The sequence below is a fragment of the Xylaria bambusicola genome (assembly GCF_022495145.1).
Source record: "Xylaria bambusicola strain CBS 139988 unplaced genomic scaffold F5B22scaffold_4, whole genome shotgun sequence".
NCBI classification, from domain to species: Eukaryota; Fungi; Ascomycota; class Sordariomycetes; order Xylariales; family Xylariaceae; genus Xylaria; species Xylaria bambusicola.
The window spans coordinates 1,081,970-1,104,715 of NW_025953557.1; the positions used below are offsets into that span (position 1 = coordinate 1,081,970).

Genomic DNA, 22,746 nt, shown 5'->3' on the forward strand with positions numbered 1-22,746 from the left:
GTTACTATGAGTGGATGCGTTGTTTTATTAATAGAAGTGCAGGGGTGCCTGTACTGGGTGCCAACCTGAGGTACGACTGAAAATCAGTCATCTACCTAGATACCTGCTTAGTAGAGGCCGTATTGTGTGACAGATTACTTTTGTTGTTAGGCGTCTTGCGCAGCAAGCATAGATCTGGTGCAATATCTAATACCAGGACAATCTAACCTCGTCTTTCTGAAGGACCACCAAGTCGAGCCTTGTTGAAGGGCAGATAAGCAGTAAACTAGTCTCCTAGCCTACCCTGTAAGGGCCCAGTAGTTTTTTCTCCCTCTTTATGAGAGCGCAACAGTGCAATCATATTTCTCCTTTCCGTTCTCTCTGAGATTATTTCAGACGTAATAGAAGGAGGATGTTAGAAGACACTCCCCAACCGAAGCCCTTCAGGGCGATCATCGTCGGTGGCGGCCTGCTGGGCTTAACAGCAGCGCATATCTTTGCTAAGACGGATATGGACTATGTGGTGCTTGAACAGCATCATGACTTGATGCCGAAGATCGGGTCGTTGCTCTCGCTGATGCCCCATACCTTTCGTGTACTTGACCAGGTTAGTTCTCTGGAGTTATATTCTTACCCTTTAGGCAGCTTTCGGGCCTCATTACTCCTGCATACTCCCGAAACATGAGCTGAACCCCTTCTCTCTCCGGCAATTGCTGACTCTAGCGTGTGTAATTAGCTGGATGCGCTGGATGCTGTCTCGTCCGTAGTGACGCGCGTTGACCAAAACGTCTTCATGTCTGCCGATGATGCAACTATTTGGAAGGCCGAGAAGCTGGCTCAACTGATCGAGACCAAGTGAGTTTCCTACGATTCGTCGCATACAAATTCAAAGCAAGGATGCTGATATAGGGGATACTAAAAGTCACGGGCACGGCGTTCGTATCGTGCATCGGCCACACTACGTGGAGGCGCTGTACAAAAGCTTGCCCGAATCGGCCAAGGCACGCATCCATGTACGGAAGCGCGTTGTACGTATAGATGTCACCGATGACGGCGTAACGGTGCACTGCGCAGACGGCAGCGTCGAGCACGGCTCGATAGTAATCGGGGCGGACGGTGTACATAGCCGCACGCGCCAAACTATGCAGTCTCTCGCAGCGGGCCTGCCGGCAGACACGGAGCAGCCGAGCCCATTCATAACGACGTATCGCCTGCTATTCGGTAACCTTCCGCCGCTGCAGGGTCTCGAGTCTGGCACGAATTATGAGTGCGCCGCAACCGGGGTGTCGACTCAGATCTTGACCGGCACGAAGCAGGCGTGGCTCGCTATCTATGAGAAAATCGAGACGCCAACCTCAAAACGTCTGCGCTGGACCGAGGACGACAAGCAGGAAATCCTGAAAAAAAGGGGCCATCTTTATGTGGCACCAGGATATACCCTCAATGACGTCTATTACCGCTGCAGCGGTGCCGTTGGTCTGATAAACCTCGAAGAAGGCCTCCTGGATACGTGGGCCTGGAAGCGCATAGTGCTGGTCGGTGACGCGGTGCGCAAGCTCGAGCCGCACGCCGGACTAGGCTATAATTCGGGGGTGTCGGACCTCGTGGAACTCGCCAACAGACTCCAGAGGCTCACACGAGAGAAGACTACATCGTCGTCTCCAATCAGGACGGCGGATCTCGAAGACGTGTTCCACGCATACCAGGCCCAGCGCATGGAGGACACCCCGACCATCATTTCCATGTCGGAGAAAAGGGCGCGAATGTGCGCATGGCTTACGACGAAAGACTGGTTTATGGCGCGTATCATATTCCCTTGGTTGCCGCTCGGCGAGTGGAGTGTCAAGAGCATCCTCGGGCCCGTGATCAGTCGCGCGCCGGTGCTGGACTGGCTCAACGAGAAACACTTGCCTGCGAGGGCTACGCCGTATGTGCACCACCCCAAGTTGGTGACGAAAAAGATCGTGAACTATAATGACACGCCTGCGCCGTCTACATCTAGACTGCCGCTTCTGACTGGGACGATTGTGCTCGCGGCAGTGGTGACGGTTGGGTTCCGGCTTCACAGGAGGCTATGAGCGCAGTTCTTGCATATAGAGAGAGAAATGATGCGCGTGTGAAGCTTTTAGTAACAGGAGTTAGGTTCTGAGCTGCACGGGTCAACCAGGGATACTGTATATTGAAGATAGATGTGAGACATTCTAGACATTGGATATAGACATAGATTTGGGGGCACTATCACCACTTTCGACTCATTTCGTCATTTCTTATTTCAATTTTATCACCTACCTCGAGTCTTTTGAGCATCCTATACCTAGTCCACTAACACCAGAGAGAAACCACATAATTGAAGGACTATCAATCCCTTATCATCCCTCGCCGAGACGGTCTCGACCTCAACCACCCATCACAGTAAGCGTGTGTACGTAGCGAATCTTGCCTTTCTCAACCCGAAATTCGTGGCTATCGGGAACCGTAGCAAAGTCAATAAACACATCAACTGCTCCGATTGTTTCATCAATCACGTAGCGACGGTTCACCAGTTTCACACCTAGGTGACTATTAGCCTCAATAATAGGGAGATATGACGTAGCTTTCTCCTGACTATGAGAAAACCGGACGGGGAGAAAGAGAGATAGGTAGCGGGCTTAACTCACCATTGGGAATTCCTACATCGCACCTATCATTAGCAGAACCACTACCCGTATACATACCGCCCTCGAGGCGGGCGCAGGGTGTGCCCCAGGGAACCTTGACGGTCTTGTTGTTGAATATATCAGCATAGGCATCGGCGGCAGCCTTAATAGTCTCGCGAGAATCGCGCTGGTCCTCGGGAATGACGTCCCACTTCTCCCGCGACGCCCACTACAGTTCGCTGGAGTCAGCAAATCACTCTTTCATGTGATACAGGTGCGAGTTTGAGGGGTCCTGTTAACTCCCAAGACATGGCTTGTGGCTCTAACAGGTCATTATGGCCTCCATGAGTGTCTTGAATAGGAAGAAGATGACTCCAGGGATAGCATACGTAGAGTGTGCCCGTGGCATTGAAGAGCCAGTCGCCCTGGTCCGTCACGAGCGAGCTGAAGTTGGTGAGCACGCCCTCAGGTGTGAAGTGCATCTGCGTGCCGATGACATAGGGATGCGACCCCTTGGCGGAGATCATCTCTGTGTACGTTGTGCACTGCACCGTGTCGTGCAGGCTGCGGTTGAAGTCGATCGCTAGCGGCTTAATGAGGATTCCCTTAGTTGCATCCGCCTTCTTGAACTGCTCGAGATATGCCACACCCTCAAGCGGGCCCAGTGCCTCTGGCTTTCCAGAGGTCTGCGCCTCAAGAAGTTTGTTCGTTGCGGCTACAAGCGTCTCGCGGGCGCATTGGGCAGTTGCCAAAGCCGAGAACAGACTCGCGGCGAGCGCGGCGAGAGAGAAGAGACTCTGCTGCATTTTCGGGGTCGAAATGCGTTCACACTTAACTCGCTATCACACGTATTCGAGCTGGAAATGCGAGATTGGTTCGCACCTTGAGAAACAGCAGTTCCTCCAGTGATAGATCCATTTCCATCTTCGAGGGTTGGCTGTTTAATAGCATGCTCGCGGAGCTATGGAGGCGACAGGTGTGTCGTACCGACGAGAATACCCATATGAATTTCGAGGGGCTAAACGGCACTTGAGCGGCTGTTCTTCATCACATCGAGGGGCGAATGAATCCCTGAATGTTGCTTGAGGCTATTATCGAAATACATGGGTAAATGAGGAGAACTGGAGATTACTAGGTAATTGTATCTGTGTCAATGGCTATTATACTTATTACCAAAGCCATACCATAGTCGCTCTTGTTTCCTGGACTACTCAATACCGCCGGTTCGTGTGATGCGAGTTTCTGATAATATATGTTGGGTTTCCGGGTTCTTCCTACCTCGTATCACCAGCGCTTGGTTGTTTGGTAAGTGAAGCTCCAGAGGTCAACTCTTCGCACAGTGTTCGAAGGAGCCGCTGGTAGTAGTTTAGGTAGTGTTCTGGCCCTCTCTGCTTTTTATAGCGTGTTAGATCAAGATGATAGTACGTATCTCGGATCCATCGAAAACATTCCTACCTTGTCTGATCTCATCACCTTTCGGCCTCGATATTGTTGAACCTACTGCCCTAATACGAGACTCCTCAAATTCTCGCTTTTGTCCCGGCCGTGTATGTCGAAACCCTGCTACACAAGCAAGCAGTGTAGAAGCACGACTAAGGGGTCTGCAAGTCGATGAGCGAAGATCCGTGCGGTGGTGATCAGAGACCCTACTTTAGCTAAGTAGCTAACTACATACCTAGTAGGCGTGCAGCCGAGTATGTAGCTTACATGTTCTGGACAACAACTGGGTACAATGCCACGTGTGATAGACCCCAAATTAGCAGTACAAATGGCCTCGCCATGCTTAGCCATGCCATGCGGCGTCTGTGTTCGCGAGGTTGCGGTGATTCACTCTCGGGTTAGCGACCGGGGTCCCTGGCGACTGGGCTCCAAGTGCATACCCGAATCCGTTGGTGGCTTGGACGAGTAAAAGCAGGGGGATTCCTCTGAATCCATCAACCTCCATCTATCCACCAGTTTTTACTGTATCTCCTATCGTGACAACTGCGCATCATTCAGCGTTGGCGTGCTTGTGGCCGCCGTCCATTCTTTCTCTCGAGTATTGCATCGTGTGGTAAAAAGGGGAGAAAAGGAAGAGGACATGGCCGTCCGGCAATGACCTCAACCCCAAATTGAAGACAGCTTATCTATGGCGACGGAGCAGCAGCAATCAACGGTCCTTGCTTCCCCGAGGGAGCCACGGCAAGCATCACCACACCTCCAAGAGCCCGGCGCACCCGGACCTTCGCAACAAGTCGAGTTCCGTGGCTTCGATTTCTTTGCCCAGCGAGACTTCAACGAATACAAGGACGCATCGCGAGCGTACTTTGCTGGGAAGAATGGTAACCCTTCGTCGTGGCTCGGAGACGCAACACCACCGGCATCCGCTCACCCTTCCCTCGATGAGTCTCGGCCCGAGGAGATTCCACAGCCGTCGAATGAAAGGGAACAGAAGAATGCAAAAACAATATTGGGGCTTCGGAGGCCTTGGTTTTGGACAATCCTAGCTATAATTATAGTCATCGTATTCGTGGCAGTAGGCGTAGGTGTTGGCGTAGGAGTTACCTGAGATAATAATAGTCCGAAGAGTGCAAGCGGTGCTGATTCTGCGTATGTCGCCATCTGCTAAGTCATGTCCAAGTGCGTCCGCTCACTAGCTCACAGCTCTGATACGACAAACACGAACACGAATATACCGGCCACAGGAATGGAGACGGCAACTACATCTCCCCCCTCTACCTCGACTCACATAACGACGACATCGACGCAACGACCAATGCCCACACAAGAGGTTAAGACAAGCTGCCCGAAAGTCAACGGCACTGTATACGAAGTGCCGGGCTCGACCAAGAAGTTTCTGCAGCTCTGCGGAATCGATTATGGAAAGGAGGACGGCGCAATTGATCTACGAAACGTCTATACGGATACTGCGGAGGACTGCATCAATAACTGCGCGGGGACAAAAGGATGTACGGGCTGCGGATGGGGGTTTATCAACGGCGACCACGGCCCTCCGTTCCGTTGCTGGTTGAAGAGCAAGGTGGAAGGCAGACCGCACGATGCTAACACGACTTGGCATTTTTCTGTGCTTCTCTGAATACTTGCAGTGGGATATTACGAGCACGACGCATACCGACAACCCAGTCGACTACTTAGTACTATTTGATAATCGTCATAGTTTTAATACCTCTCTTTATGCTGTTACTGCCTGCCTCTTTTCATCTGACCTCACCACATTCTCTTCATATAAAATATCCTCTGTGTTCTACCTGGCCTTGAGAATTACTGCCCAGGTACAAACCTCACGCAAGCAGATTGGTGGAAGCAGCCACTGACTCTTGCAAATTGATACTCGCAACATTGAATGCTCCAGCCTGATGCGTTTTCTCAACGAATAAGGTACTATGGTTGGCAGGCATGTGGTAAGACTCTTTGACACATTGTACTGTAGGACTCAAAGAAACTGCGCCATTGATTAGGCCGAAGATGTCAGCCCTTACCGTTCATCAATTGATATCTTATCACATTAACAAAGGTATTGTTCCTAATTGTTTTTTTGAGCTGAACATAGCGGTGCTTCAACTTCTAGGTATAGTATCGCACTTAAATATGGGAAAATCATCTGCGAAGTCAATATTGTATCAAATTCCGAAAACCACATATCCCCCGCTGAGCTCTATACCAGCATATCACTATTACAAAAGAATGAAGTCACTCTCAATCCTAGGTCTTGTCGCCTCACTAATTGGATCAGTGCAAGCTCACGGTGTTTTCTCTACCCTCTTCATCGACGGGGTTAGCCAAGGAGACAGGAAATGCCTCCGAACCTCGCTCACCATTGACAAGATCACAAGCCCCATTACAGAACTTGACAGCCCTGACATGGCTTGTGGCATTGCTGGGAAAACCCCCTCACCCGACACTTGTACCATCAAGGCCGGCGCAAAACTCTCTTTCGAGTTCCGACTCTGGGCAAGCGGTTCGCCACCAGGTACCATAGACAGTAGCCATCTAGGAGCGATGGCGATCTACGCAAAACAAGTTCACAATGCGTCCGAAGACCCTGCTGGCGCTGGGTGGTTCAAACTATGGGAGTATGGGTACGATGAAGGTTCTCATACTTGGGCTACCGAGAAACTCATCGCTAACGATGGCATTGTTTCTGTACAAATCCCTGGCACGATGCCGACAGGTCAATACCTAATTCGCCCCGAAATACTTGCCCTTCACAACCTAGCCGCAGGCCCGGCACAGTTCTACACCGGTTGTGCTCAGATGGAGGTCAAGGGTGGTCCCTCAAAACCCCTTGAGATCCCGGCTGGCCAGCTGGTGAGTATTCCAGGATACATTAAAGCTAGCGACCCATCTGTGAACTTCAATTCGCATCCCGATGCCGTGAAAAACTTTCCCTATATCCTCGGCGGGCCGAAGGTATATGAGTTCCCAGGTTCGAAGGAAAGCAACGATATTGTATTTGGTCCTCTTGGTGGTGATATCGGTACTGAGCCGGCCCCGCCTTCATCCACAGCCACTTATCCTGCAGCATCAACACCAGCCTCAACTCCCGAGACTAGTAGTTTACCTTCGTACGGTGCAGTTGACAAAGGTCTAGCGGTTTCGCCTGATGGTACCTGTGGTGTTACAGGCGGATTTACTTGCCTAACCTCCGTTTATGGGGACTGCTGTTCATCAAAAGGCTGGTGTGGTTCCACCCTATTGTACTGTAGCAACGGTTGTCAAGCACAGTTCGGGGCTTGCAAGCAATGATAAACGCTTGTTAGGGCTCTGGGCATGTACCTCTATCATTGTAACGTACAATTAGACCTTCAACTTCAAATCGAGATATTGCATGGTAATATCTAGTTCTCAGAATGGCTTTATTCATAGTCTGTTCCGTAGCTCATATAGATGCCCCTATTCATATATCACGTAATTCACCGACTTGTGCTATACCTACAATTTCTTTTCCCGCATAAGCATTTCTTGTCCAGGCCTCTCCAGTACTTATCAGAGTAATCAACCGTAATCTCTGTCCCAGCTTCGATTCCCTTACTCACTAATATGATCCTCTGCGTATCTAGCCAAGTGAACCGTTGATACTGAGCATTAGCGTTACAGCTATGATTAACAAATCGAGTAAAATTCCCCTGGCGTCCTTGCCAAATCTATGAAAAGCTGGGGTTAGCAAGTGGGATACGTCAAAGACTAAAATGCGTTACGTGATTGTTGGCTATAATAGAGTAGAAACCATCAGGTTAACAAAAGGATATGGTGGACTGACCTGATAATTAGTAGAGCCCATACTCTCCATTACGTCGACGTCTCGTAGGCCCTTAGTTATGAGACCGACGAACTCACCAACGGCAGTGCCCCTTTCAAAAGCACATAGAGCCATGAGCCCGTTGTTACGCCCATCAGGAGTGTGGAATACTTGGACGGGAGATGGCGTCAGTGTAGCGCATCCAAATAATGACGGGAAACAGTAGCAACAATTCCGTTTAGGATCATCCGATTGTTCATTAGTGCAATCCTGGCATATAAACAAGCTCGAGATCCGCGTCAACGCTTGCGAGGATGGGGGTTTCCAGCGGGGATCATTACTACCCCAAATCGACGGGTCGATAACCGACTCCTCGATATGCTTGTATTCGAAATGAGGATCCCACTGTAGGTATGTCTTGCGCAGTGGTATTGGAGGGGCGCCATCTAGACAGATGACCCAGTCATGAGGATGACCAGAGTATTTCGTAACCGGCGACTCCCCAACGATGGAGAGCAGTCGCCGCCAATTAGGATTCATAGTGTCCGCTGCGACCTCGAGCGCGGGACGTAGGTTGTGTAGACGCTGCATGCTCTCGGTGTCGAAGCCCACGCGGTATTTGCAGAAACGATAGATACCCATTCCGGCAAAAATTAGTGCGGCCCATCCACCGGCGTCTCTGATTTCCTTGTAACCGCGCCAGATAGCAATTTTATTTCGCAGCTCCTTTTCAGACCAACCGAATGCGCTGGATGCCTCCACTAACGCGGCCTTACGGTGCTTTGTGCTTGATATCTTGGGGTCACTTACTCTCAGGTGCTCGACATACGTATCAAAGTGTTCGACCCATCGTGCTTGAACAATTACCTCGACTGATCTGCAAGTGCGGCTAGCCTGTGTGACCTTGCGGCAGAAGACAGTTGTATCATTGAAATGTCGGCCAGGCCAGGAATTAGTACTCGTCTCCGAGACCGAGAAACTCGACCTGGGTATATCCGGTGAAGGGCTTATAGCGTCTCCGATGAGCGGCGGTGTCATGAGCTCTCCTAGTACTGCCACAGGGTCTATGCTCAAGCCGTTGTGTAGCTGCTCCCAGATGCCAGTGATAAGCTTATCCAGGGTCGACGGTTTCATAGCGTACCCAACAACATCGGCTTTCCGACGCTTGGGAAAATTCTCGTTCATAACCTCCATCTGCCGCTGCGTATTGTCCTCCACGACTGGCATACCGCGGCAACTTGGTCGCAGACCACTGATTGCCATTCTTGAGCTATTTTCAGTACCTTCTCTGTCATAAGTCTCGCCATCTTCGCGTATGGTATCCTGTTTTCGTTGGTCATCTGAAGCTTGTTTAGATGCACTATACGATGCGACTGGAGTACAGCTACGTGACAAGGGCACGATGGTCCCAGAACTCGGCTCAGAACTGCGCCGATTCCTGCGCTGCCCGATCGCATTTTGCTTGGAGGCAGGTTGAGACAATATCAGACCCGTCAAGTCAATCACCTGCTATTAGGCAGGTAAATCGGGGTTAGCATACTGCTGCCACTCCTGCGATGTTTCTAGGCAGACAAACCGAGATAGACAGGCGCGACAACGGCCGCCGTTCCGCGGACGAAGCAGCTGATTTTTCTTGGAACTCAGCTTCAATGTGCACGCTCGGTTCAGAAAGTTGATCGAAGGACGCCCAATCAATATTGGCCCGTGTCAGCTGGTCAGCAATTGCGTTCGCCACCTGTTGACGGAGCACTGCGGTCTGTTCCTCCGACAGCATATCCACATCGTGGTGACTGTAGGAAGTAAGGTCTTTATCCCGATGATTGCATATGAGAGGCTACGCCACTCCTCTCATGGTGTGCGTTGTCAGAGTGCATAATGCAAGACGGGCTGTAGCTCAACGAACCCGGCATCCCGGCCGAGTCTGCCTGGGGCAGCGGTGGCGCTCTCGCTAAGTAAGCACGATATCGCGATATCGAACGGGTCCCGCTAACAGTCCCTCCCGGATCGGCGTTACACTACCCCCAAATGTAGTGTACAATGTCATCACAGGCCTGTGCTTTGTCAGATTCATAGAGCACTATACATGGATTGCTGTGACGATAATAATAGGACTATCAGAAGCTACCCTTTCGTCACGTGGACACACGGCAATCTCTCTGTTGGCTATGTCTACTGTAGGCTCTTAATTATGTTGCAACATTTTCTGATAGCTTCCATAAACTCATTTGAAGACTCCGTATAGAGGATCTGAAATTCTTGATCTTCATCACTAGCCTGGAAGCAACACTGCCGTGACCATCACCACCTGCTCTCTACTTCTGAGCCCTAGCCCTCTACGCAATGAGAACAATTAATGATTTACTATACGTAGGTTTGGGTTGCAAATATACATCAGGCTTAGCACGGTAGGCCAAGACTAAGGGTGATGGATATATACGACCTCGACTCGACCTCCGTACACGACATCTGATGTAGCGGTCGAGTAATTTGTTAGATCACTTCCATAGATTACAGTTAATCATGATGATGTATCATTGACCTCGACAGCATACTTAGTATTCATGTTAGTCATACAAATGTATCTGCGATATCGAACGTCGCTAGTAAGTATATTGAGCACAGGCGGCTCTGAATCCGCACGACGATTTCCGGGGAAGATTAGGAAGGTGCTGCTGAGTGGAAAAGTCGTAGTCGACCCAGGAGATGGCGAAGTCCTTTTCCAACATCATATCATAGTGTAGTAAAAAAACAGCAGCATCTGCTACGGGGTAGTGACGAGTAGGTACTCTTATTGTGATACGGCAAACGTGGGGGCGAATCCTTCGAATGCTACAATCACGATATCAGATCATCTCGACCATTTCAGTCAAACCCCTTCTCTAATGTAGCATGGATCATCCGCGGCTACCGGCATAGTATTGCATTACACTGTATGGGGAAACTGACGAGAGAGACGAGCTCAGCCTGCCTACTGTGACTGCAACCTCTTACTACCTTGGCAACTACACAAAATGATGCAAATGTACCAATGAAAGGCCTTCATGTGGATTACGTATACTACGTCGATAATATACACTTACGACGCTTTTCACGAGACGTGATGTTGTGTAATCTCATTTCGTCTCTTACTGGAAGCTGACCTAAGTATGTTGATTGAGTATGTTAAGCTTAAGGACTAGATACTTACCTCAACTTCATAACCGTGTAATTTCTATCATCCACCCCAGCCTACATGAAACTGGTTGGGGTCAGTTTCCTTTGTTATGTTGTGTACCTGCAGATAGGACGCCGAGGAACATGACAGCTATAGCCGACGCTCAGGCTACGACTTTGAGAGGCTCTCAATCCTGCCAATACTACCTCCCCGTTTTTGCTTGTGCAAATGGTACATCGCACGATAACCACGTGTCGCCTTTCATTAGTCTCGTTTACTGAATATGGAATAAGTTATTTCTTACGCAAAGGCACTGATAGGTACTATCCCTCGGCGATTCTCCACGCCGAAACAGGATGAGACGTAAGCCACGGTGAGCGGTTCGCACTATTGATGATGTGCATATCAGTGGCTATATTACGCATGTTATTTGCTAGGATGAGCCCTACACCTACACTGCATGTGTACGTGAATACTCTATACAGACGCTTGGCTATAAAGTATCTACATGGAGGATAGCATACTGAGCAATTGCCCAACCCTGCAGGAGATACGGTAGCGTACTCCGTAAAGTTCAGGTGAGTAAGTCTCGATGCATTGCGAGAAGAAGGAAAGCTGCCACTTTTTAATTTCTAATCCTATTATTACCTGAGCTCCACATAGAATTTCTTCAACTATAACGCTCATGACATGATCGAGGAATTAATGCATACCATTACGAAATGGAAAATTGAAACACAATTGCCACCGTTGGCATACTGCACTGCACGACCCTCATGATAGGAATCGGCGGCATCTTGCGGCTGGGCTGAAAACGAACACGGATCATTACCAAGCCGGGGAAGGTGAAGACACTGGTATCAATGCATTACCAGCGGGTAACCGACTGAAGCTACAATTGCCGATAAGATCAAGAACGCAGCCAAGCGTTCTGAACCGACTGAGCTCCCATGCACACTTTGGACCGCATTGGCTGAGCCGATCTGGCGTCAGCGGAAAAGAGACAAAAAGGCAGCGGGGTTCAGGGTGTCATAGAAACGGCATTTACATACATACCTAGAGTAGTAAGTATCAGCGTTCTATCGACACACGCCCCATTCTCTTTCTGATACGACGGCGAAAACTGTCAGCATCTCATTCCATGCATGCATACACAGTCTGCACGGTATTACTTAGCTTGTCCGGGTGGGTAGTATAATGCACCTTTTGAGGCATGGTACTTACGTCTTAGGGCCACATGATACATCCCCCTGGGCAATATCTAGACTCTTGTCCATACAAAATCTACCTAAATATACTACTCTAAACTTGTGGCATATGTATGTTGTAGGTTCTGTGGAAATTGACGCGTGATGAACATACAGTAAGTTTGCCATGTTTAAGGGCTCGCTACGTGGTAAACCACCGGATCCAACCGCTTGGGAATATAACGAATAGCACCGCTATCAAGGATCTGGCTGCTATATAGAAATGAAAATGTAGCAGTGTTACCGTTGGCGATGGCGAAGTGAAATCATTGGAAGGTAATCACTCAAGGTGATCTAGAAATGGCTCTGGTCTACGAAGAGCGCCAAGCATGTAGGACTGGGTATATTGTCGTTGGTAGTAGATCAGCGTATCTCCTGAAGGAGCTCACTGCTACCGTTACTCTCAAGATAATGGCATCCCCGCTCCGCCTCGATATCAGATCCCGCCATTTCGTCGCCCGTCCACTAGAATACAACACAGGCTCCTTGATGCTCCCGGAATCATGACGGGCAGCGTCCCCTCTCAGTCGCTGGACACTTCGCCATAGCTCATCGTCCAACATTCATCATGTCTAGCTCCATTGACAGTATTGAGCATCGTGGGTTGCTCGAAGACGATCTCGAAGGAAGTAGGCGTGGCGAGAAGTCTTTTATTCAATCTTTATCTCGGTCCTACTCCGAGAGCCATATGCCAAAGAGCCTTCTATTCATGCTCTTCGTATCAATTGCGATCAATGTTCTCATCGCAGTGCTGTACCTACAGCCATCTCCTCAATCTGAGAAGCCAAGCAAATACGCTCACCTCACACACGTTCGCGAAGAGCCCTATGTCATAACGACTCCATACGCCAGTGATAACGAAACCCTCCAAAATGAGCTATGGTACAACATTAACGTCGACTCGGCCGTCGTCGCCCTTTCCGACGACTGGGTTGCCCGACACGAGCTCAGAAGGGCCCAACGTTTCCCCTGGGATCAGTCCAAGGGGATTTATATCCTGCACGGTTTCCACAATTTACATTGTTTAAAAATCGTCTATATCTCCTTGAGCGAGTATCGTCGGGGCATGCCCCAGACCCGTTCGTGGCATCATATCAGTCACTGTCTCGATGCATGGCGCAGGCAGATCATCTGTGATGCGGACGACACGCCAAGGGCCACTGACAGACGGGTCGAGGTTGTTAGCGGCCTACATCAACATCGTCAATGTCGAAGTTGGGAACAATTAGAAGCTTTTGCGAAGCAGCATACGGCATGTTACAAGCGTCCCGAAACCCCTGATGAAACGAAGGCATCAAAGTTAGATAGATTTAAGCATTGCCCTCCTGATAGCGGGTATGTCGTGACGGACGACTATGTTCCAACCGAAGAACTTATGGAGGGCCTTCCAGAAGAATCTATTCAGGATCAGCTATGAACAAGATGGTAATTACTTAGGAAGATGAAAAGCGAATCGCATGTCTTAGCATGACGAAGATTAAAGTAGTATTGACTTATGAAAATACCTTTAAAAAGAGCCTCGCTATGAATTGACATTTGATGGCTGTTCATTGAGTTTCCTTTAGTGCGATGTGAGGACCGTGACTATGGGATGTACTGTAAGACAGCTGTTGTTACACGAAGGTTTGAAGCCTTCAAATCCAGGGCCGTATTCAGCGAGTCTTTTTGCCTGTGGCCTTAGGGCCGTGAAATTTAAATTTGAAGTTAATTCCAACTATTCGAAAACGAGCCATTCTGCCTGAATGGTATTCTCCTCCAGAGGCATCTATGCTATACGCTACAATAGACACATATCGTAAACAAGGTCGTGCCCACTAAGCAGATTATAGCACGGCCAGTCAGACACATAGAAATAAGATAAGGCATATGTTTGGATTGATCAACAATTTCAGCGACATCCTATATATCAAAATGAACGAGCCCTCCCAGTTGAAGCCAACTCATAACATAACTCATCAACTTGACACAATTTGTGTCACTATCCTTTAGAATGCATCGGCAACGTCGATCTCGGTTTCAGCACGCTTAAAAGCGTCTGCAACATCGACCTCTGCCTCGCCACGCTTGAAAGCGTCAGCTACATCAATAGCAGATTCATGACGCTTGAAAGCGTCTGCAACATCGATCTTTGCCTCGCCACGCTTGAAAGCGTCAGCTACATCAATATCAGATTCATGACGCTTAAAAGCATCGGCAACATCGATATCGGCCGCATCTCTCTTGAAGGCATCCGCAACGTCGATATTGGACTCGCCACGCTTGAAAGCGTCGGCTACATCAATATCAGATTCATGACGCTTGAATGCATCTGCCACATCAATGTCCGCCTCGGAACGCTTGAAAGCGTCGGCAACGTCAATGTTGGCTTCAGCCCTCTTGAAGGCATCGGCGACGTCGATGTCAGTCTCAGCACGCTTGAAAGCGTCGGCAACATCAATGTCGGGCGACCCTAGGAGTAATAAATCAGCGCAAGCATAGTTAACTTTGTGATGTTTGGATATACCAGTTGGAAGGGCGCTTGTCAGAGTAGACAGCCCGAAGAAAGCAAGGATGGCTGAAGATCGCATGGTTCTGTGACTCCTGGTAGTATCTTGTGCTAGTTTTGAGATTTGGTCATACGATGCCTGTTTTCTCGAGATCAATCTAGGGCCTACGGTCTCCTTATTATCACCTCTCGTTCATCTTCAAAAACTTCCTCAAAGGAACTACGGTACACCATTCATCTGTTGACTACGACGTCGGTATGCAAGAATCTTGGCCTGCAGCACAGCCTGCCTCTGTTGTTGCAATGCAATGACAAGCTTACACCACACGTGAGTCTACAACTCGTGATTATATTGGGCCTTGACCCAACACAGCATGGCCCGTTCAGATCCGTTCATATCAGTTTGCTAGCGAAGCATGAAACTTTGGTCAGCAGGATCTACCCCCCTGCCTTTGGCCAAATACAGTAAGTATACATCCGGAGACATACGCAACGTTGAAATTCTGGGGCAATAACATGAAGCTCTTCAACATACTAGGTATCTAGTGTACTTAACAATGTACAGCACGGACATCCTCTCGTTGTTTTCGTCCCAGTCCTAGCGTATCGTGGGAGTGGTGCATTGGTATAATACTACAGTCCTACAGTGCTGCAACGTTATTACAATCACTGTAAACGTCAGATTAGGAAATACAGTATGTATGCCGGTGGCGCCGGGCAAGAAGGATTCGGTGTGTGTAGCATTCCCCGCTAATGTGACTTCAAGCTCACCATATGTCGGCAACTAATACGCTCACGACGTGATTGAGAGTACATTCCAACTAGTCTACGTGAAGCACACTTGGTTATCACCAATGAACTTGGTATTGATATGACAAGCCGATAGGTAGTAATCGATCAGCAGGCAGAGTGTCTGGCCACCGAGACTTTTTCTGTGTTGATTCCTGGCAAGATTGGTAGACAATTCTACCCATTCATTCTGATGACTCCTACTGAGTTGTTCAGACAAAGTTTAAGAATTCGAGAAAGAAGTCCCATCACGCTACGATGGAATACATTCGGACAAAAATTAGCTATCACCAACTTGCAAAGGATGAGGAAGGCCAGAGTGCTCTGGAAGCAGATGACCCCAAAGGGTCGTCTTCTTCTAGAGAATTCACGTACTTGATCATGATAGTCTGCTGTATATTGGCAGCAACAGGTGGCTTTGTTGTTGGGGCTTTCTTCCATTCCAATCGTTCCTTTTACGAAGATCACAATGCGAAGGGGACTATAGCGCCGCGCATACCAGCTTCGCAAATCATAGGGGAATTTGTCTTCTCTTCTCCTTTCTCTAAAGAGCCGCCGCAAGATGATGGCGCAGGAGACATATCTGAGCCAATATGGGATGCTCTGATACCAAGTGAGTCGCCATACACTACACTACACGAGAAATGGTAACTTTCAACATGCTCTTCTGATAAAAGATACTAATCAACTACTGCCGACAGATGGGCTGGGCTACTTTAAAGACCACAATCTCGCACCAGTAATCTCTATCCCAACAGTCTTCCACCAACTTCATTGTTTGTATGTTATACGTCGTGCATACTATTCACAATCAGCCGAACTTCAAGGTTTCGACTTTGGCAAGAATCGAACTATCCACGCGGCTCATTGCTTTGATTATCTCGAGCAGAGCATTACCTGTGCATCAGATAGTACAGTTGAGCCGGGCGAAGATGACCCCAACGGATTTCTTGGTCAGTACACAGACTCTCCTTGTGTGGTCTTTTGATAGGCTCCGAGACACATTATAAGGGCAGTTTATGACTCGCCACTCTACAATCTCTCCCTTCTCTTCATTATAATAGCCCAATAACTAACCTCCAAGTCACTATACAGGCAGCGGCTTCCCGAGACAGTGTCGAAATTTTGATGCAGTAAAGCGATATGTTGAGAAGTGGAGGGTATTCAACGCCACGGGTTTTCTTGCACATGGGTTAGATCACGGACAGGCTCATGTAGGTAGTAATTGAGTGTGTGTAGTAGTACTACACTCCTATCATTACAGCATCATCCCCCCGCATTGAGGTATCTATGAAGCTTGATCACTTCCGCTTGCTCTAGCGAGATGTGGCCTAGTAAAACAGGCAAACGCAACGGAGAGAGATAGAAAGAGATCGCATAGCGGAACACGAGGGTAAATGTCCGGCCAATACGACCCTACACAACGACACCACCATAATAGTGGTCGAAAAAGACTCTCTCTGGGGCGTGCAGGGATTCCGGTGAGGAGGGGAGTTTACTGTTCTGTTGAACATGCGGAGTGCCAAGCTGAGACTGCAGGAGAATCCTTCGTGGTCAACCATGCAACCATGTGCGTACAGGGATTCGAAATCCTCCAACGGAATCAACCCGGCTCAAGAACCCAGATGAACAGTACCTAATACATGGTTTGGACACTCTACTCTTCACACTTTATATGTATATAGCGTGTAGAAACAGTATGCTCAGCCGCGTTTCAAATTTCCCAGCTGCCCCTTTTCAACACATGTTATTTGTCGGACCATGCGTCCACGTGGTATGTATGCTGTAAAACTATGCGATATAAGATATTCCCGCCCGACGTAGGATGGGATTGAATGGGCAGTGAGATGTAACTACAACGCTCTGGTTGCAACCTTTGTGGCATTCTCCAGAATCTCTATCACACAGTACCTAAAGATCTACGGGTTCTAAGTCGGTCTTTTATTTCAATCATGTTGTTTTCTTCGGGCGCTTTTGGCGCTATCTCCTTCCTCAGACTAATGTCTGTTGTTCCTGTAATTGGTTCAAGTTGTCCGACAGCCACGGCCGAACCCGCCCCCGCCTTCAGTAACCTCCGCCCTCTATTATCCTCTGGAGCCGATCTCGTCCTCAAGGGCGATCCCGAGTTTGACACTCTGACTAGCAGATGGAGGGAGTGGCACTCGCCCAGCATCAATGCCGTGGTACAAGTTGCCACTGAGAAGGATGTACAGGAAACAGTGAGTACTACCCAGTTTTCCGCAATCTCCATATCGTTCAACTACTAAGCGATGGGAGGTACGATTTGCGAAACGTAACAACGTCCCGTTCGTCGGAAGAGCCGGTGGCCACGGCGCAACCGAGGCTCTAGCAAACGCGAAAAACGCCATTCAGGTCGACTTTCGCAAGTTAAATCAAGTGACGCTGAACGCAAATGGTGAGACTGCCACAATAGGCGGTGGTGCAACCGTGAAACAGATCATAGACGGACTTGCAGCGGGAGGAAAGCGAGCCGGTACGTTTACGAGCCTGGCTTTGAATCTGTTTGACTGGCTTCTCACTACTCTTCAGTGACTGGCATCTGTGAATGTGTCGGCATAACCGCACCTATCATGGGAGGTGGCCACGGGTGGCTCCAGGGTCAGTACGGTCTTGCCGCAGACCAAGTCGTATCGGCCCGGTTGGTGCTTACCAATGGAGATATTGTCACCGTGTCCAACGAGTCAAACAAAGATCTTTTCTGGGCCATTAGAGGTGCAGGGCACAATTTTGGGTTAGTAACGGAGTGGGAGTACCGCGTTCACAATACGAAAGAGAACCAATGGTCTTATGAGATTTTCATCTACTCCCAAGATAAGCTTGAGAGCCTTTATGAACTGGCCAATTCTATGATAAAGGATCAACCAGCAGAGGCAATCCACTGGGGATACATCGTCAAGGTTGATGAGATCGATGCCAATCATGTAAGCAGCAATCCCCCCGCCCCCCAACGGCAATGCTCGATGTCGATCTATCACTAAATACTTTTCAGCCCATCTTGTGGTTCGGTGTTATCTATGATGGTCCAACCGAAACGGCACGCGAATATGCTAAGCCATTCCATGGTCTCGAGCCTCTTATGGTCCAAGCTGGTGAGGGAACCTTGCACGATCTCGCCGTCATTACGTTTCAGGACAAAAACGGTGCTGGCTGTGCCTATGGGCTGACATCTCTCCGCTACCCTATCGGATTGAAATCATTCGATGTACCCGCTATGCGCAAGGTGTATGACCACATAGATGAGACATTCCGCAACACCCCCGAAGTTGCTGGATCGTTCTTCTTACTCGAGGGTTACTCAACTCAAGCTGTAGAAGCCGTTGATGCAGGCTCCACGGCCTACCCACATAGGGATGACAAGATCCTGGTGACTTCATACGTACAGTACCAACCCAACTCAACTATCGACCCCATCGCAGAAAAGTTTGGGCAGACACTACGCAACATTTTGCTCGAAGCAAGTGATGATCCAGTGCACCTTCGCGCTTACGTCAACTATGCCAACGGCGACGAGCCACTTGAGGCCGTTTACGGCTGGGAGAAGTGGAGATTAGAGAAGCTGAGGCAGCTCAAAAAGCAGTGGGATCCCAATAACAAGATGAAGTATTATGTGCCCTTCGTGTAATCGGAGCCAGCGAACAGTGCGGTGGCGCCCAGAAAGGCGTAAGACTGAAAGTTATTCCTCACCTCGTATATTCGACATTTTCGGTTATACGTAAACATCAATGGGAGAAATAATTCGTTAGTTAATTGATTCCAACTTTAGTCTATTATATCCATGAAGAGAATATAGCCTAGGTCAGCTCTCGGATCCTAATTTACAGACTGAGGACGACGAAACCATAGGGCATGAAGGGTCTACAGTTGCAAATATTTGCGCGCTTCTGCAAGCAGGCTTTCTCTTAATGACACATTGCCATAGGGGGTTTGTTACCCAGCATAGCCTTCGCAGCAGACCTTTATCCTAACCCTTTACGACTTCATAGCCGGATCCAACTTGATATCCCTCTATAAGCATTCTGCTACTCAATTTATTGAATATATAAACTAGTTAATCATTTAAATAATACCCACGACAGCTAGTCCTACTTAAAAATTCGTATATTAATAAAATCTAACCCTGAGCACTTACATACGATTCCTATAGTAATCAACATCTATAAGTATCGTTTCATATACTAGGTTTAGTATGTAACTCAGAAAACGATCTCAGTTCTATGAGGTCTGCATGAGAGTGTTGGAACAGACTAATATAGAATTAATGCTCATCGTGGGTTGAAGCCGCTTGAGATACCAGTGCCATTAATATCATACGTACTAAATGCACTGAATATAACAAGGGCAGATAATTTGGCTTGGAACTTGATGCTATTCAGAACAACGATCAACTAAGGCTGCATGAGTCCTTGACCAACCAACTCCTTCTCGGCTGTTAGTGGCTTGACTCGGCTCTATATACAACTGGCCTGCCAGCCCAGACCGCCTGGGTCTCTAGGGTCTGTTTCAAGAAGCGAAGTCTGTATAACCTCACTTTCCAATATTGCCTGCATGTCTCTGGATGGTCATGACCAGCCCGCAATGGCCTTTCATACGACCGAAGCGCAAGGTGAACTGCATATTCAGCTAGTACAGCTTGCGCAGCTTGTACGCGTGTAACACCACCCGATTTAACGGTTCGAAAAGACCGCTGAATCCATGACAAAGCTCACAGCGTGTGGCTCCGTGTTCTTGAGCTGGCAGCTAACAATATTGTGAGGGAACAGTTACCCTCTCGCGACGATAAATACCTAATATTTCCTCTTCCCACCAAGTTTTCTGAGCGTCTCAATTAGGGAATACGAACAGGGCCGAACCAAATTCAATGTTCAAATCGGCCTACCAGGCAGGCGTTCTGTATGCACCATCTCGTCATCTCGCCTAGGGCCTGGCCTAGAGTGTTTACGCAATCTCGTTCAGATCCCTATTATAGGGGTTGTCGAGTTCCTATAAGAGGAGAAATGAACAAGAGCTAGCGGATCTACCGCATCGCATATGCGATTAATATCGTTAGTACGTGTACACCATCTCTGAGGTCTGTATGAGTGGCAACCGGGTTAATGGAACCCGCCAACCATCTCCTTCTTCTGCGACCATGCGCCCTTCGGACATCACAAGGCAACCAAGAGGACCAGGGCCGATATGCCAAAGTTTATCGCGCAAGGCTGTTGTGGACTTTCTCGGATCCAATGTGGATTTAGCCGGCGGTTGCTCTCCGTTTTGGGTAACACGGAACGACGCCGCGCCGGCGGCGATAACTACCTTTTTCTCCGACGACGTGCGGATGACCACTCCCGGAATAGGAGTCGCGTAAATTAGCTGCCACCAAGCATGAAATAAATGAATGCGGCGCGATCAGTTACGTCATACTTCGGCTTGAAACGCAGTCCTGTATATCAGATGCTCCTCCGGCCATGTGATATTAGATTCGGATATACTGATTGCCAGGTTCAGGGAATATAATATGCCAATAATATATATATGCTGTGATTCCCAAGTTCAGAGAGATCACTTTGATCCTCGTCAAGTCCTGTAAGGAACAGTTAGCGCAGTATTATTGCCCATTAGCCATTCCAGATCTCACAATGCCTTCTCTCGCTACCGTCGCAGCTTTCTCTCTTCCCCTGGTGCAACTGGCGTCGGCTCACGGCCATGTCGCTGGAATCACGGTCAATGGGGGGACATGGATTCAAGGGACCGACCCGAACTGGTACTATCAGCCCGAAGGCAGTGCTCCTACCACTCCTGGCTGGCGAGCGTTGAACCAAGATAACGGCTTCGTGGCACCCGACGCTTACACCTCATCTGATATTGCCTGCCATAAGAGTGCAACACCTGGGCAGACATATATCGAGGCCAACAGCGGTGATACACTTACACTATACTGGAATACGTGGCCCGATAGCCATAAAGGCCCAATAATTAACTATCTGGCTCAGTGCAGCGGTATGTACAGTCTTTAACATAGGGATATTCTGGTCTCAACTGGACTTGGTAATACCGCTTGGCGGTGGAGAGTTTTTAGTAGCATTTTCACAGCTACTTAGAGATTATGTCTAATACATCACGCAGGGGAGTGCACGTCTGCGACGGCAGGCAGTCTATCATTCACCAAGATTTCTGAAGCCGCTTATCTATCTGGTAGCAACCCTGGAGACTGGGTTACAGATACCATGATTGCACAGAATTTTACGTCAGATGTTGAGATTCCTGCCGGTCTCGCTCCGGGCAACTACGTTCTCCGACACGAGATCATCGCGCTACATAGGTACGTCCCCAAGATGTATCTCAAAGAAAGCTATACAGTACTAAACACGCCCCTTTTACAGTGCGGGAAACCAAAATGGAGCTCAGAACTATCCACAATGCATTAATAGTTCGTCACCCAGAACTCCGAAGCCGCGGTTTGAACGCGATAGTCAGACTAACTCAATAATATAGTCAAGGTTGGCGGCAGCGGATCGAACACGTTGCCAACGGGCACGGCCGCGACCTCCCTTTATACCCCGATGGATCCCGGTATCCTTTTCAGCCTCTACGGGTCTTTCGACAGCTATCCTATTCCTGGGCCAGAAGTGGCTACTATTTAAGCAATCAAATTTCTGCAGAGATTTGTTAGTTTCATTGGAAATGAGTGTGATTATACCGCCCTGATCTATTATAGAACGCCAAGACGATGATGATCTTAAACCAAGCTTTCTGACTACCACAAGACATTGCACAACACGTAGACGACGCTGCTGTATATAATTGGGAGGTTCCTCGAATAGACGTTTTAGAAGTTGTCGCAAATATATATTCCTTTACCCATTCATGCTATGGTATGCCTGGTAATTCTATAACTAGTCCACCATATTCAATCCGTGAACAGTGAAAGCATAATTAGCAAAACTCGACTCTGGATCCAAGATTCATAGAAAGCATTGGCATTACATTCATATCCTTGTAACTAAGCGCTACTTATGAAACCTTGCTTTATTTTCGGGTTATAAGCCTGATGAGGCTCCCCGCTCCAATGGGAAGATGAATGTGCACGATGCATTAGCGATAATCAAGTAAATTCCGCTTTGGAACCATGCACAGGAAGGGATCAGAATCAACGCGCATGTCGTCCAGCCTAATATAGAGCCTGAAATAACTTGATCCTCGATAATAAAAAAACA

The 22,746-nt window shown here is 48.6% G+C and overlaps 11 protein-coding genes across 11 annotated transcripts; 7 read left to right on the top strand and 4 right to left on the bottom strand.

Annotated features, from left to right (window-relative positions):
• Positions 1-391: 391 nt before the first annotated feature.
• On the top strand, positions 392-2,057 carry F5B22DRAFT_642613 (uncharacterized protein; the record flags this gene model as incomplete). The annotated part of the gene is made up of 3 exons (XM_047978149.1): positions 392-586; positions 716-834; positions 902-2,057. 3 exons carry the CDS (start codon positions 392-394, stop codon positions 2,055-2,057), a joined length of 1,470 nt encoding a protein of 489 aa, XP_047834967.1.
• A 318-nt stretch (positions 2,058-2,375) lies between these two features.
• Positions 2,376-3,421, bottom strand: F5B22DRAFT_642614 (uncharacterized protein; the record flags this gene model as incomplete). The annotated part of the gene is made up of 3 exons (XM_047978150.1): positions 2,376-2,530; positions 2,637-2,844; positions 2,888-3,421. The coding sequence occupies 3 exons, from the start codon at positions 3,419-3,421 to the stop codon at positions 2,376-2,378; spliced, it is 897 nt and encodes a 298-aa protein (XP_047834968.1).
• A 165-nt stretch (positions 3,422-3,586) lies between these two features.
• Positions 3,587-4,577, bottom strand: F5B22DRAFT_351284 (uncharacterized protein). The gene is made up of 4 exons (XM_047970971.1): positions 4,323-4,577; positions 4,071-4,207; positions 3,894-4,006; positions 3,587-3,746 (listed from the first exon to the last, which is right to left on the bottom strand). The coding sequence occupies exons 1-3, from the start codon at positions 4,409-4,411 to the stop codon at positions 3,900-3,902; spliced, it is 333 nt and encodes a 110-aa protein (XP_047834969.1). The 5' UTR covers positions 4,412-4,577; the 3' UTR covers positions 3,587-3,746; positions 3,894-3,899.
• Positions 4,578-4,743: 166 nt separating this feature from the next.
• On the top strand, positions 4,744-5,691 carry F5B22DRAFT_633682 (uncharacterized protein; the record flags this gene model as incomplete). The annotated part of the gene is made up of 3 exons (XM_047976870.1): positions 4,744-5,148; positions 5,182-5,204; positions 5,259-5,691. 3 exons carry the CDS (start codon positions 4,744-4,746, stop codon positions 5,689-5,691), a joined length of 861 nt encoding a protein of 286 aa, XP_047834970.1.
• A 608-nt stretch (positions 5,692-6,299) lies between these two features.
• F5B22DRAFT_633683 (glycosyl hydrolase family 61-domain-containing protein) lies at positions 6,300-7,361 on the top strand (the record flags this gene model as incomplete). The annotated part of the gene is made up of 1 exon (XM_047976871.1): positions 6,300-7,361. The coding sequence occupies one exon, from the start codon at positions 6,300-6,302 to the stop codon at positions 7,359-7,361; it is 1,062 nt and encodes a 353-aa protein (XP_047834971.1).
• Positions 7,362-7,528: 167 nt separating this feature from the next.
• F5B22DRAFT_633684 (uncharacterized protein) lies at positions 7,529-9,628 on the bottom strand (the record flags this gene model as incomplete). Its single annotated transcript, XM_047976872.1, has 3 exons — positions 7,529-7,759; positions 7,876-9,363; positions 9,431-9,628. 3 exons carry the CDS (start codon positions 9,626-9,628, stop codon positions 7,529-7,531), a joined length of 1,917 nt encoding a protein of 638 aa, XP_047834972.1.
• A 2,547-nt stretch (positions 9,629-12,175) lies between these two features.
• F5B22DRAFT_352001 (uncharacterized protein) lies at positions 12,176-13,757 on the top strand. Its single transcript, XM_047970974.1, has one exon. The coding sequence runs from the start codon at positions 12,824-12,826 to the stop codon at positions 13,670-13,672; it is 849 nt and encodes a 282-aa protein (XP_047834973.1). The 5' UTR covers positions 12,176-12,823; the 3' UTR covers positions 13,673-13,757.
• Positions 13,758-14,240: 483 nt separating this feature from the next.
• Positions 14,241-14,822, bottom strand: F5B22DRAFT_642619 (uncharacterized protein; the record flags this gene model as incomplete). Its single annotated transcript, XM_047978151.1, has 2 exons — positions 14,241-14,704; positions 14,759-14,822. 2 exons carry the CDS (start codon positions 14,820-14,822, stop codon positions 14,241-14,243), a joined length of 528 nt encoding a protein of 175 aa, XP_047834974.1.
• A 477-nt stretch (positions 14,823-15,299) lies between these two features.
• Positions 15,300-16,722, top strand: F5B22DRAFT_351551 (uncharacterized protein). Its single transcript, XM_047970972.1, has 3 exons — positions 15,300-15,435; positions 15,507-16,142; positions 16,231-16,722. The coding sequence occupies exons 2-3, from the start codon at positions 15,788-15,790 to the stop codon at positions 16,515-16,517; spliced, it is 642 nt and encodes a 213-aa protein (XP_047834975.1). The 5' UTR covers positions 15,300-15,435; positions 15,507-15,787; the 3' UTR covers positions 16,518-16,722.
• Positions 16,723-17,257: 535 nt separating this feature from the next.
• On the top strand, positions 17,258-19,680 carry F5B22DRAFT_590734 (uncharacterized protein). The gene is made up of 4 exons (XM_047973818.1): positions 17,258-17,748; positions 17,807-18,023; positions 18,080-18,471; positions 18,540-19,680. Exons 1-4 carry the CDS (start codon positions 17,482-17,484, stop codon positions 19,170-19,172), a joined length of 1,509 nt encoding a protein of 502 aa, XP_047834976.1. The 5' UTR covers positions 17,258-17,481; the 3' UTR covers positions 19,173-19,680.
• A 1,047-nt stretch (positions 19,681-20,727) lies between these two features.
• On the top strand, positions 20,728-22,397 carry F5B22DRAFT_352160 (glycoside hydrolase). Its single transcript, XM_047970975.1, has 4 exons — positions 20,728-21,529; positions 21,656-21,851; positions 21,913-21,959; positions 22,025-22,397. The coding sequence occupies exons 1-4, from the start codon at positions 21,169-21,171 to the stop codon at positions 22,171-22,173; spliced, it is 753 nt and encodes a 250-aa protein (XP_047834977.1). The 5' UTR covers positions 20,728-21,168; the 3' UTR covers positions 22,174-22,397.
• Positions 22,398-22,746: the final 349 nt, after the last annotated feature.